The following is a 14,665-nucleotide window of genomic DNA, read 5'->3' as shown; positions in this document are numbered from 1 at the left end:
GAATCATCACAATTCTATATTTTTCACATACAAGGGGTTTGTTTTTGCCTAATATGGGAAGGTGGTGTTAGTTGTTGTAATTCTGATTGCCTGGAGGGCAAAAATGACAGGTCCCCAAATTTCCAAGTGAAAAACTGAGTGAACATAAACTGACTGCCTTTTCCTCTCTCTTTTTGTTTTTGCAGCAGTCACCTGAGTATCCAAACTACCAATACTTATGCAAGCTCTGTTCTGTACACATTGAGAACATTCAAGGAGCACACAAACACATCAAGGAAAAGAGACACAAGAAGAACATAATGGTATGGGAATTTTAAATTTAATCCACAGCTTGATTGGTTAGTGCTGTCCTGAACAGCCATGAAGTAATGGTTTCCACTCATTATTTGACACGTTGTGGTTGTAATGTAATAGGAGAAACAGGAGGAAAATGAGCTGCGTGCCCTGCCGCCCCCTTCTGCTGCCCAGCTGAAAGCCGTGGATGCGGCCGTTGTAGAAACAGCGAGACAGCATGGGATCTCAGAAGAGGACTTTGAGGTTCGAAAGGCTATGGTCATCAGGATGGAGGGGATCATACAGAGGCATCTCTCAGGTTGTATGCTGTGATGTCACTTAGTGTTTCCATTGTGTTGTAGTAGTCCAAGAGTAGTAGGAGTAGTTGCTGAACGTAGCTGTAGTTCAGTAAGCACAAAGGAAGAACAGCATAGAAGTCTGATGTGTTGGCCTCTGCAGCGAATATTACTTTGCCACTCAATGAGACCATGGACAGGACAAAAAACAATTTGCTGTCTGAGTTTGAGGCTGAGAACTGGCTTATTGTTTTCACCAAGTAGTGTAAAAAGAGGCAAATTCATGATAAACATTTACATTTCAAGTCCTGTTAAAATAGATCCTTGTTGACTTCCAGGTTTTAGTGCCTTTCATTATCAGGAGCAGCTGGTCACAAGTTGGACATCTTTCTGAGTGTGAATTATTCTGCATCACTACACACACACACACACACACACACACACACACACACACACACACACACACACACACACACACACACACACACACACACACACACACACACACACACACACACACACACACGCATATATACACACGTGGACAAAATTGTTGGTACCCCTCAGTTAAAGAAGGAAAAACCCACAATTCTCACTGAAATCACTTGAAACTCACAAAAGTAACAATAAATAAAAATTTATTGAAAATTAAATAATCAAAATCAGCCATCACTTTTGAATTGTTGATTAACATAATTATTTAAAAAAACAAACTAATGAAATAGGGCGGGACAAAAATGATGGTACCCATAACTTAATATTTTGTTGCACAACCTTTTGAGGCAATCACTGCAATTAAACGATTTCTGTATTTGTCAATGAGCGTTCTGCAGCTGTCAACAGGTATTTTGGCCCACTCCTCATGAGCAAACAGCTCCAGTTGTCTCAGGTTTGATGGGTGTCTTCTCCAAATGGCATGTTTCAGCTCCTTCCACATATGTTCAATGGGATTCAGATCTGGGCTCATAGAAGGCCACTTTAGAATAGTCCAACGCTTTTCTCTCAACCATTCTTGGGTGTTTTTGGCTGTGTGTTTTGGATCGTTGTCCTGCTGGAAGACCCATGACCTGCGACTGAGACCAAGCTTTCTGACACTAGGCAGCACATTTCTCTCCAGAATGCCTTGATAGTCTTCAGATTTCATCGTACCTTGCACACTTTCAAGACACCCTGTGCCAGATGCAGCAAAGCAGCCCCAAAACATTATTGAGCCTCCTCCATGTTTCACCGTAGGGACAGTGTTCTTTTCTTCGTATGCTTGGTTTTTGAGTCTATGAACATAGAGTTGATGTGCCTTACCAAAAAGCTCCAGTTTGGTCTCATCTGTCCAAAGGACATTCTCCCAGAAGCTTTGTGGCTTGTCAACATGCATTTTTGCAAATTCCAGTCTGGCTTTTTTATGAGTTTTTTTCAGCAGTGGTGTCCTCCTTGGTCGTCTCCCATGAAGTCCACTTTGGCTCAAACAACGACGAATGGTGCGATCTGACACTGATGTACCTTGGCCTTGGAGTTCACCTTTAATTTCTTTGGAGGTTGCTCTGGGCTCTTTGGATACAATTCCAACGATCCGTCTCTTCAATTTGTCATCAATTTTCCTCTTGCGGCCACGTCCAGGGAGGTTGGCTACTGTCCCGTGGGTCTTGAACTTCTGAATAATATGAGCCACTGTTGTCACAGGAACTTCAAGCTGTTTAGAGATGGTCTTATAGCCTTTACCTTTAAGATGTTTGTCTATCATTTTTTTTCGGATGTCCTGGGACAATTCTCTCCTTCGCTTTCTGTTGTCCATGTTCAGTGTGGTACACACCTTTTCACCAAATAGCAGGGTGACTACTTGTCTCCCTTTAAATAGGCAGACTGACTGATTATGAGTTTGGAAACACCTGTGATGTCAATTAAATGACACACCTGAGTTAATCATGTCACTCTGGTCAAATAGTTTTCAATCTTTTATAGAGGTACCATCATTTTTGTCCAGGCCTGTTTCATTAGTTTGTTTTTTTAAATAATTATGTTAATCAACAATTCAAAAGTAATGGCTGTTTTTGATTATTTAATTTTCAATAAATTTTTATTTATTGTTACTTTTGTGAGTTTCAAGTGATTTCAGTGAGAATTGTGGGTTTTTCCTTCTTTAACTGAGGGGTACCAACAATTTTGTCCACGTGTGTATATATATAAAACCACACACACTGTCTGACCCAAATAAAAATCACCAGCAAATGGGTAAGAGCCTTCTGTTGGATAATTACTGCAGTGATCAATACGTTTAAGCAGTAGCAGCATTTTATTTAATCCTAGCTGATGGAGTGAGGAGCTTCTCATTTCTTAAACAACCAAGTTGAAAGACAAATCCTGTGGTCATGGAAAAGATGTTAATCTGTCTCAGAAGGGTCAAATTATTGGCCTGCATCAAGCAAACAACTGAGGAGATTTCTACTAAAATCAGGTTGAGAACCGTCCAACGTATTATTAAAACCTGAAGGATAGTGGAGAACCATCATCTTACAGGAACAAATGTGATCGATCATGTGGTCTGATCAGTCCAGATTTACCCTGTTTCAAAGTGATGGGGGCATCAGGGTAAGAAGAGAGGCGGATGAAGTGATGCCCTCATCATGGCTAGTGCCTGCCAGCCTGTGGGGGTTAGGGTTATGATCTGGGGTTGGTCAGGTTCACCAACCTTATGTTCCCAAAGAATGAGGTTAGCTGACTACCTGAATCAGGGTCATTAGGATGCTTCAGAACAGCGTGGACTGTTTGAAACAATATAGAACCTTGGATTTTCCTGTTGACTGTGAGTTTACTTGAATGATTTTGGACACTTTTTGTTCAAATGTAAATGGAAGCTGAGAAATATTTTTTCCACAATGATGCCTCTTGTACATCGTCTTGTTGTCTTTTGGGAGAAACCTGTTTCATTTCCGGTTAAAAAAAAAAAAAAAAAAAAAAAACTTGCTGGTTGAATAAAAGTAACTTTAAGTCAAAATGTGCCAGTGGTATGATTAATTTAGGGCTTGGCTGTATTTATTTATACAGTAGCTTCCAATGTCTTTTCTTTGAATTTCCAGCTTGTTCTCTTCGTCTCTATGGTTCGTGTCTTACCCGCTTTGCCTTCAAGACAAGTGATATCAACATTGACGTCACCTACCCTTCCTCAGTAAGTCTGCCTGAGCTATTTCACAGAAGCATGTTGTATTTACTGTACTAACACAGGAGAACACTGCAAATCAGCAATGTTTGGTTTTCATAGATGACAGTCTCTTTCTTTTTGTCTCTTCAGATGACACAACCTGAAGTCCTGATTCAAGTGCTGGAAATCCTCAAAAACAGCTGTAAGATTTGCCAAGTTCATTAATAATTTTAACTTAATGCAAGCCATGATTAATTGCATGAAGTTTCAGATTTGACTTGGCAGAACTTTCATTGATTTTCTTACCTACATTTGTCTTGAACTTGGTTAAAATATGCCTCTGTAAGGACCTCATAAATCTTACTATTTTGTAATCTCAAGGCCCTGCCATAAATCTGTGTTTCTGTGGTTTTCTTCAAGGCCATTTACTGTCTCTATTCTGTTTTCTCTTTTTAGCTGAATTTTCTGAGGTTGAGTCAGATTTTCATGCCAAAGTTCCTGCTGTGTTCTGTCGGGATGTCAGCAGGTAAGAACTACTTACCTGTACTGGTGGAATGCATTTTTTGGTCATTTTTACATCTCTGCATGCCTTCAGTCTTTTTGATTTTTCTGTCACTAATTGTTAAATATTCACTTGTGACTTTGTTTCGACAATTATGAGTTGACACCTTAAAAATGTACCATCTCCAAAACAACAGCCTTTTTAGATCATTTACATTCTTATTCATTCTTCTTCTTCTTCTGCTTTTCTTTGTGCTTCCTCTTCTTCCCTCCTCCTCTGAGCTTCTTTTTCTTCCTCACTAATTGTTAAATGTTCACTCGTGACTTTGTTTCGACAATTGTGAGTTGGCACCTTAAAAATGTACCATCTCCAAAACAACAGCCTTTTTAGATCATTTACACTTACTACTTATGTAACTGCACATTACGGTAGGACATTACTACGTTGTGTTGCGCTGCGGTAAAAGCACGACCTGGTTTCATGTGTGATTTCGCACATGAACAAGTGTTCCTTTCAGCAAAGTATTGTGCAAAATTTCCTGTTTAAAGGTTAGCTGTTGTCAGTGTAACAAATAGTTGTCAGTACATCCATAGTGTAAATGGGCCTCATGTTGCTGCCTGCTGTAGAACTGTATCCATGGCAACATTAAACTTTTGGCGTCTTGTTAAACTTTTTATCTATTCACACAAGTGGAGACTTTTATTGTGCCATTTAAAAAAAAAAACCACTCGTGTCCAAACTCATATTTTGTACATTGTCAGGTTGCGCTGTCATCTCAGCGTATTTTCTGCGAATTTATCGAGTGCAGCATGTACAAAAACAGAAACAAATCAAGTTGCTAGGCCTCGAACTGCACACTGCAGAACATTATTTTATGACCTCTCCTTTGGTGCCACACAAAAATGTCTTCTAGTGAAACAGCGATGCTCCTCATATAAAGCCTGCACTCTAGTGTGGGCATGTTTTTATCTATTCTTTTTTTAAATTATTTATATTTTGCATATACCTTTTTCAGATAATGACCCTGACAGCAATAAAAGAAGCCACAAACTGTGGTTCCATGTCATTTCAAGAATTTGATCCAGTTTTTTGTTGTTGTTTTTCCACTGCTCTCTTTTGGCACAGTGGCCTGATGTGCAAAGTGAGCGCAGGTAATGATGTTGCTTGTCTCACCACCAATCACCTGGCAGCCCTGGCTAAACTGGAGCCCAGACTGGTTCCCCTGGTGCTGGCCTTCCGTTACTGGGCAAGGGTAAGGCTGTGATTTGCAACGACATCAGCTGAAAAAGGAAATGGTTATCAGTTGCTTATAGGATTTAGTGTGTTCAGTTGTTTTCAGAATGTTCTGGTGCGTATCAGCTAGTCCTGATATTCCTTTTTAATTCAAAAACAGGTTTGTTGGGATTTTCTAGAATAAAAATGCACCTTTTTTAAGTCTTGTAAACAAGGTGAGAATTACAAGAGAATGAACATTCGTGTATTTATCCACACATATGATTCACTATTTGTACAGTTTCAATACAAAAAAAGCGCTCAGAAAGCGCAGTACTCCGCCAAGACTGCTCGGTCTTTGTATCATTTCTGACGGCTGAAATCTTTAGAAAATTTGTGGCAGAAATGAAGACCTCATATAATGTGACCATTTAATATAGATGTGCCCACAAACAAAATGACCTTGCTCTGAACACAGGCGTGTGTTCTGCATGTGTATGTTATGTACAGATACCGAATCGCTAGACCTAAATATGTAGCGGGCGGCGAGAATTGATGGGACTCGGAAACACCCCCACAATTTACCGTGCTTTCCGGACTATAAGCCACTACTTTTTTCTCACGCTTTGAACCCTGCTGCTTATACAACGATGTGGCTACTGTATAGATTTTTTTCAGGCGAGCTTCATGCTGCCAAAACATTTAGCCTCGTCGCATCATAATGAAGTTACTGAACAGGTCACGGTGGACCATTGACTCTGTTCAAATTAAATCAAACGTACTTAAACTAAATTCTTCAAATCGGTCATTTTGCACTTCATGCACACTCTATCATGGAAAACACACATAGGAATGCATATGATGCAGCTTTTAAGTTAAAGGCAATCAATTTGCGTGTCAAAGAAGGAAATAGAGCTGCTGCACATAAACTTGGCATCAATGAATCGATGGTGAGACGTTGGAGTCGGCAGCATGAAGAACTGACTCTGTGTTTTACTGCCTTGTTACAGGCACTGTTTGGAAAAAAAATATTTAATTAAAAGTTGAAAAAATCTTTGTTACAATGTAGACACCTACAGCTTGTAGATAGATGCGACTTATATATGTACAAAACTTTTTTCTTTTTAAATTTAGTGGGTGCAGCTTATATTCAGGCGCACTCAATAGTCCAGAAATTATGGTAGTCACTTGTTTCTTGTATGATTTTTGACAGATAAGTCCCGTTAAGTCACCAGCAGTCGATTTGTGGTAAGATCACAATCATGTGATCGTCGGCAGGCAGCTGACGTAGTGTTCGCTTGTTGTCATGGTTACAGTGATGCCATACCGCTATCCTGCAATGATACAGAAATCTTTAACAAATCCGTGGATCCAGACTATGAGCCGCATCGCTGCCAAAATCTAATCACACACACACACACACACACACACACACACACACACACACACACACACACACACACACACACACTTTGCCTCCTTGGAGAATTAATTATGTCCTGGTACTAAATACGTTGCATTTTAAAGGCATGTTGGCAAAGCTTTCGTATTTATTGATGGATTGTTCACTAATTTTAAATACACTGTGCGCACTAAATGCCACGATGCCAAACCTAAGATTATGTTCAGGACAAGCTATTTAGAGTATATTGAGTGTGGAGTTTACCTTTGAAAAGGTTGATTTCAGTTATACCTTTTTACAATCAAATACAACCATCTGAAAGAATTGTTTACATTTTATCGTTCATCTCCACAGCTATGCCACATTGACTGCCAGGCTGAAGGTGGCATCCCCTCGTATTCCTTCGCCCTCATGGTCATTTTCTTCCTTCAGCAGAGAAAAGAGCCCATTCTTCCTGTGTACCTGGGCCGTTGGGTAGGTGAACTGTCTTTAGAAAACTGTCACTCTGCCTCCTCACCGTTTGGAAAGAGAGATGAGAAATGCTATGTAGCAAAATTCAAAGGAATATGTGAACTAGGAGCGTTGTATTTGGGTTCACCTTTGTCATTTTTTTAAAAGAAATGAAATAGAGGGAACTGTTTTGAACCACTTTTTTATTTTTACTACAATTGTTAAAATAATCACACATATAGGGTGTATTTTTGAACCTTTGTCAGGCTGTAAGATTCAATTACCTTCAGATAAATACACACCTGAGCACTGAAAATAAATTGTGAAAGAAAAAATATGATTCACCAAATCTCTTCTACAACTAACAAAAGCTTTTCTCATTTATAGCATCATGTGTCTGGCAGTTTACTTAATCTGATTAAAAACTAATAGGAATGCACCGTGAATTAGAAATGACAAGGCTGTGTTGATAAAATGTCTAAATATCTCATTTTTACTTGTCTTTGCCCCCTGCCTCTCTACTTTGATATAAAAATGGGGAAATAGACTGACCATCTTAAGGCCTCTACACACTGTGCGATTTTAACAATCTTTTTTAAGTTCACAGCTTTCTACACTGTACAACATGAATCTAGTAATCTTTGGCCACGACGTGAAGTTTGCTGTGTGCAGATTGTACGATGAAAACGCAGCTGAATCGTAGCCTACGATGTATGTGAGTCGACATGAATGCGCAATAAGTGTGTGGCATCCATCCTTGAAAAATAAACAACCGAAGCATAAATGGAGCACCTGCAGTCACAGGGAATCTAGGGAAACATGAACGGATTTGATTTGTATTTATTTAATAACATACACTAAGTGCTGTTTCCACTATTTACAGCGGTGTGTGTGTGTTTGCTAGCAGCTAATGTTAGACTACTAACCTGGGAGCTGCAATTTCGCTGCGATATCCTTCCATGCTTCGTCCTTTTCTGTCCGGTTGTGTTGCGAGCTGGAGGACTCGTCAAAAAAAGCTTCTGCCGCCGCAACTCCACTAGATTGTCTTCTTTGTTTAAATCCCACATCTGTTTGGGTTTAGTGCCAGTGTCGCGCTGATCAGTACGTCATTTCATCCTGCATTTCTGTAGGTTAGTTAGTTATCGTTGGTTACAGCAGCAGTCACACTTTGAGATGATCACCCCAAATTTCTCACAGTCAGAATTCGATCGCAGTTTGTCTTTGGTCAGACGACCATGACAACGACCATCCTTGAACCTGTCTCACAGTGCAATGTAGGACCACAGATTTAGAGTCATGACCAAAGATATTGCCATGATTCTTTCACTGTTGTTATCTTTCATCTGTGACGTTGGAAAATCACACAGTGTATAGTGGCCTTTAGACAGTGCAGTTAAAACTGTAAGTGTCAACCACCTGTGTCATACAGACAGTGTCTGTCTGGACCCACATAATTTGTCTGTGACTAGTATCATGTTTTGTGAAAAAGGCCTCTACAAAAAATCCCCCAAAGTATGCCCCAAAATATCCATGCACTGCTCTTTATGTGATCTCATTGGATTTTTTTTAGCACTATGCTGCATACATTTGCATAAAAATGAGAAACAAAACAATTTGATGCTGCTATAAATCATTAATATCTTCAAAATGTAAAATTTATATTCATTAGTTGCTCAGATAAAAGATAATATGACCCATTTAACTAAGACTGCATTTATCATTTGTGGCACCACTAGAGAATTGTAATGCAGACAACGCTATCAAAAGGTATTAACTCATCTGTAATGTTTAGATAAATTTAGTCAAGCATTTTTTTCCTTGAAGGCTGTGTTTCGTTAGGAAGGGCTCACATAGTTACAAATGTGAGATGACACAGTCAATAACAGGAAGAGCTTCACCAAGGTTACTTGAAGTTGGTTGTTAAAAGTTTCTTTGCACTGGGGTAAAGTGTAAAAACCAGCCCGGGGCCCAGAATGTAGCAGAATAAATCAAGTGTAATCAGAACACCTGTGAATACCTGAGTCACCACCTGTGTGAGTGATGTAGCTACTTATGTGCTTGTTAAACCACATATGGGGTCATGGTATGGTGGCACTGCAGTCCTCCAGAAAAGAATGCTTGTTCACACTGAAGTTGTATCCTGGTTCAAGACATGAAGTCCACATTTTGTGACGGTAATTTGTTTTGAACAGGCAGACATGTTGTTTCCCACTTTGGAGGTTTTACTCACATTTGGAGGACACAGTTACAGTGGGTACAATAAGTATTTGAACACTCTGCAATTTTGCAAGTTCTCCCACTTAGAAATCATGGAGGGGTCTGAAATTTTCATCGTAGGTGCATGTCCACTGTGAGAGACATAATCTAAAAAAAAATCCAGAAATCACAGTGTATGATTTTTTTTAACAATTTATTTGTATGATACTGCTGCAAATAAGTATTTGAACACCTGTCTATTAGCTAGAATTGTGAGCCTCAAAGACCTGTTAGTCGCCTTTAAAAAGTCCACCTCCACTCCACTTCTCCTCCTAAATTAGAAGCACCTGTTTGAGGTCGTTAGCTGCATAAAAACACCTGTCCACCCCATACAATCAGTAAGACTCCCACTACTAACATGGCCAAGACCAAAGAGCTGTCCAAATACATCAGAGACAGAATTGTAGACCTCCACAAGGCTGGAAAGGGTTACGGGGCAATTGCCAAGCAGCTTGGTGAAAAAAGATCCACTGTTGGAGCAATTATTAGAAAATGGAAGAGGCTAAACATGACTGTCAATCTCCCTTGGACTGGGCCTCCATGCAAGATCTCACCTCGTGCGGTCTCAGTGATCCTAAGAAAGGTGAGGAATCAGCCAAGAACTACACGGGAGGAGCTGGTCAATGACCTGAAAAGAGCTGGGACCACCGTTTCCAAGGTTACTGCTGGTAATACACTAAGACGTCATGGTTTAAAATCATGGATAACACGAAAGGTTCCCCTGCTTAAACCAGCACATGTCCAGGCCCGTTTTAAGTTTGCCACTGACCATTTGAATGATCCAGAGAAGTCATGTGGTCAGATGAGACCAAAATGGAACTTTTTGGTCTTAATTCCACTCGTCGTGTTTGGAGGAAGAAGAATGATGAGTACCATCCCAAGAACACCATCCCTACTGTGAAGCATGGGGGTGGTAGCATCATGCTTTGGGGGTGTTTTTCTGCACATGGGACTGGACGACTGCACTGTATTAAGGAGAGGATGACCAGGGCCATGTATTGCCAGATTTTGGGGAACAACCTCCTTCCCTCAGAGAACTGAAGATGGGTCGTGGCTGGGTCTTCCAATATGACAATGACATGAAGCACACAGCCAGGATAACCAAGGAGTGGCTTCGTAAGAAGCATATCAAGGTTCTGGACAGTGGCGGCTGGTGAATTTTTCTCTTTGGGGGCGGGGGGGGCACTTAATTTACCAAACCAAATAGCAGAGTCTGCAACACCGGAATACAAGAATTGATGTAAATTATGTTCACAGCCATTTGATGTGCTATTACTATGCACCACTACGAGGGTACACCTAAGCACTACTGCTGAGTCAAATAGACAATTAAATGCACATAAATGTTACCAGCTAGTGAATTTGAATTTATCGCCCCAGTATTTGATATGATTTGCTCCAGATAAAGTGTAATTGGTACACAAACCCTTAAAATCTCCTTTTCTACAATTAAATTAAGAATGTATAAATATGCTAATCTATTTTTTACTTCAAAAGTAAAAAAGGAAACAATTCATTTTTCCAGCTTCAAAGAGTGCCAAGTGCTTCTTCTGTCCAGCAAAATCTTTGGAACAACATATTTATATTTACATACTCAAATAAACAAAAACAAATCCATACCTGTGAAACCAACAAACATTGGACACTTTGTTAAAAAAAAAAAACCTAACTATAAGGCTTAAAGCAGACAGCGCTTCTATGACCTAACTTTTACATTAACAACCTTACATGACAATGAGAACACAGCAAATCTGCATATTTAAGATCAAAGCAATAAAAATTTGTCACTTTGCCTGAAAAAAAAATAGTGAAACCATTAGGCATTATACTATGTATAACTGCATGTGACAAATAAAACCTATCTTATCTTAGGCTGTGAGCCCAAAGTGCTTCTGTCAACTAACATTAAATATTTACAATGAAAATAAAGAAAAACAGTAATTCCTCAGATTTCAGAACACATGAAAATCAACAGGCTTTCAGTCTAAAGTGCCACTTGTGTCAACTGACATTTCTATTTACATTATTAAATGACAAAAACAGTAAATCCTCACATTTTAGAGATTAAAGCCAGCACCTCTACATCTGTGTTATTTTTTGTATGCAAGTTTTGCTTTTCTGTCTTTGAGACATGCAAATTTCTCAATGACTCTATGGTTAAAATCTGGGGTCTCCCTGACAAGTTTCTTTTCCATAGAGAGCATGGCCAGTGCATTAAGATGATCCTGCGACATCGTGTTCCTGAGGAAGGTCTTGATTCTTTTTAGTGTTGAGAAGCACCTCTCAGATTCAGCTGTCGTCATTGGAGTCGTGATGAGGATGTTCAGGAGAGACACAGTCTCTGAGAAGGTGTCCTGAAGATTGTTGCTCATGAAGAGCTGGGACAGAGCCACAGCACCGTTGCAACTCCTGAACTCTGTGCTGCTGAAGATGAGTGACAGTTCAGTTTTCAGCTTGCCCTTATTCAGCATTGGATAGGCCTCCATGGTGGTGTTGAGCGCTGCTTCAGGGAACTGGCTGTCGTACTCCTGGAATCTGTCTCCTTGAAGCAGTGTAGCACTGATTAGGTGTTTGGTGAAGGCAAACCTCTCTTTTGCATGGCCCAGGATTGTGTCACAAACCTATAAAGAAAGACACATTATATCACACAGAACCTACATAAAAGTGTCTTGTCCAATTGTTCACATAAGAGCTTACTATGATTATAACACTGTAAAAGACCATACAACATACTCAGGTCATGTCCATATTATTGAATCTTATTTGGAAAATGTTTATCTACAACAGAATAGCATATACTTTATTGGAGAAAGTGGAGGTTTGGGAATATGGTTGTGGACACCTTCATGTCCCTCTTTAATTTATCAGGTTTCAAAGATGTTACTTTACAGAGGAAAATAACAGACTTCAGCCTTGAATACCAGTGTTAATTCAACACAGATAATCAATTATTGTTGCTGACATATGTGTATGCACTAGCAGCTGTTGTACAGTTGAATTCTGTGTTTCATAAACGCCCTGCTATCTACATGTGACAGTTTGTCCAGCAGGTTTATCCGCGCTACATGGAGCCATGTTGTTCAGATTGCTAAGGCCAGGAGGAACCACTGCCAGTTGATATTAGATTTATTTATGAAGCTGTGTGTCCTGATGAGTGGTGAGAAAAGTTTGGATTGTTCAGGTCACCACTCATCAACTTCAGGGAGAGACGACGTCCACATATATATAGAAAGGAAGGACAACAGTCACAGACATATCGTAGGATACTAAGTTACCAGAGCCTCAGCTTTGATCTCACCTCTGTAGCTATCCTCTGTAGTTCATCTGGTCCCAGTGTGCGGCGCTTCTTGGCCAGCTGCTGCTGAGGCACACAGCTGTGATGTTCTTCACTGACAGTAGGGAGGGAGTCTCTGAGCAGCCCCAGAAGAGAAAAAAATTAAACTTTAGTTGCCAGGAAACGGAAAGAAATTAAGCACATTAAGTATCATAAACAATGAGCTATTATCGTTAACATTAATCAGAAGTTTTTTTTATTACAGTCATGTGATGCGCACATGACTGAGTGTGAGTTTTTCATTTCACTCAAATTATCCACAAATAAATAATGATGGAAACAAAATCATTGTCAAAATCAATCATTGTTACTCATCACTAATACATCCAAGACTGCATTAGTTTTAAATATTTCCTTTAGCATTAAGTGTTTGGGTAAAACTCAGTTTATTTTATTTTTTCACAAACAATAATGATATAATGTAAATGAACTGGGAATTAAAGGTAATAAAGAAAATGTTAATACTCTGAAAATGATCAGTTCAATCAAAACTTTTATTATCTGGACTGATGGATTAAAAATCTAACTATCTAAGAGGAAAATGATATTATATAATAATTTTATTACAGTTTCTGACTTGGACATTTTTGTCCCATAGTACTGCGTATGACACTTTTTGTGAGAGGATGCATAAGGGTTTAATATGGTTACATACAAATGTATTTACCTGATCATCTGCACGTTGTCGGTGAAATGCTGCGTCACTCTGTGGACAAAGACCGAATCGATGGACCTCTTCTGGAGTTGGCTGTAGAGTATGTCCACATGAGGCATGATGCGGTGGAAAAGATCCAGGAAGAAACAGAAGGTAGCATCCTCCAGGAGTCTCACAAAACCTCCAGCTTCACGGACAGTGGTAGAATCTAAGTCACCTGAGTCCCTGATGGTTTCGAAGCACTGAAAGAGGTCGTCTTTGTGCTCAAACACAAAGACGACCTGGTTTGGAAATTTGTCTCTACAGGACAAAAATTCCCTCAACCAAATTATCAAGTGGGCTGGTCGGTTAATTGGGATGCCTCAACCCACTATGCCAGCCTTGTATAGCACACAGCTGCAGCGTAAAGTCAGCACCATTCTAAAAGGCTGCTCACATCCCCTGAATGGGGAGTTCCAGCTCCTTCGTTCAGGCTGCCGGTTTGTGGTCCCTAAGGGACGGACAAAACGCTATAGGTGCAGTTTTGTACCCTCAGCTATTTTAATGCTTAACTGCAAGTCCACCAGGTGAACACTCTTGTGCAGATTGTTTTTAGGTAGATCAGGATATGTTGGAGCAGTTTCCCTTTTTTTTTTTTATTTCTGATTATGCTTTTTGTGTGATTTGTCTGGTCTGAATGTTTGTTGGGCGTTTTATTTCACTTGTTGTTGGGATCGCCGAGTTCCTTTTTGCACAACAATTTTACCATTTGGTACAATAAAGAAACCTTGAACCTTGAACACAGTGTTGACAGCACGGCTGTGGAAGTTCCACCTTACTGTGCTTGCTCTTGGAAGCCTGTGTGCCACCACTCTGTCAAGCACGACACCTGCTGCATGATAATGTTGAGCTGGTGAGCATAGCAGTGGACATAGTGTGCATTCGCATACACATCGCTCACTTTCTTCTGTACACCACCTGTGGCTCCTCTCATGGCACTCACACCATCATAGGCCTGGGAGATGAGCTTGCTCTTCTGGGGCCTCATTTATAAAACATTGCGTAGGATTCATACTAAAGTTTGCGTACGCCGAAAATCCGAAACGGGCCTATGCCCTTTGCCCCTGATTTATAAAACTGTGCGTAAGCACAGCTGCATTCAATTTCTTGATA

At 40.0% G+C, this 14,665-nt stretch overlaps 2 protein-coding genes across 2 annotated transcripts in view; one reads left to right on the top strand and one right to left on the bottom strand.

The window, feature by feature from the left end:
- The window catches only part of LOC127533710 (terminal uridylyltransferase 4-like), a 34,750-nt gene that overhangs the window by 6,353 nt on the left and 13,732 nt on the right, over window positions 1-14,665 (top strand). Inside the window, 7 exon segments of the mRNA XM_051947454.1 lie at window positions 186-302; window positions 415-592; window positions 3,641-3,729; window positions 3,853-3,904; window positions 4,159-4,228; window positions 5,330-5,456; window positions 7,173-7,292. Coding sequence (XP_051803414.1) covers window positions 186-302; window positions 415-592; window positions 3,641-3,729; window positions 3,853-3,904; window positions 4,159-4,228; window positions 5,330-5,456; window positions 7,173-7,292 — 753 coding nt within the window.
- On the bottom strand, window positions 10,990-13,700 carry LOC127533566 (uncharacterized). Its single transcript, XM_051946883.1, has 3 exons — window positions 13,526-13,700; window positions 12,823-12,934; window positions 10,990-12,145 (listed from the first exon to the last, which is right to left on the bottom strand). Exons 1-3 carry the CDS (start codon window positions 13,630-13,632, stop codon window positions 11,615-11,617), a joined length of 750 nt encoding a protein of 249 aa, XP_051802843.1. The 5' UTR covers window positions 13,633-13,700; the 3' UTR covers window positions 10,990-11,614.

The sequence above is a fragment of the Acanthochromis polyacanthus genome, chromosome 4, assembly GCF_021347895.1.
Source record: "Acanthochromis polyacanthus isolate Apoly-LR-REF ecotype Palm Island chromosome 4, KAUST_Apoly_ChrSc, whole genome shotgun sequence".
NCBI classification, from domain to species: Eukaryota; Metazoa; Chordata; class Actinopteri; family Pomacentridae; genus Acanthochromis; species Acanthochromis polyacanthus.
The sequence above is the reverse complement of the archived record's forward strand: the minus strand, read 5'-3'. Positions and strand labels throughout refer to the sequence as shown.

Bases quoted from the DNA above. Each gene is read 5' to 3' on its own strand.
- LOC127533566 (XM_051946883.1), bottom strand. From the start codon at position 13,632: ATGCCTCATGTGGACATACTCTACAGCCAACTCCAGAAGAGGTCCATC. The intron at 12,935-13,525 runs GTAAATACATTT...GGGGCTGCTCAG, and splicing joins GACAACGTGCAGATGATCAG to AGACTCCCTCCCTACTGTCA. The intron at 12,146-12,822 runs GTGAGATCAAAG...CTTTCTTTATAG, and splicing joins TACAGAGGATAGCTACAGAG to GTTTGTGACACAATCCTGGG.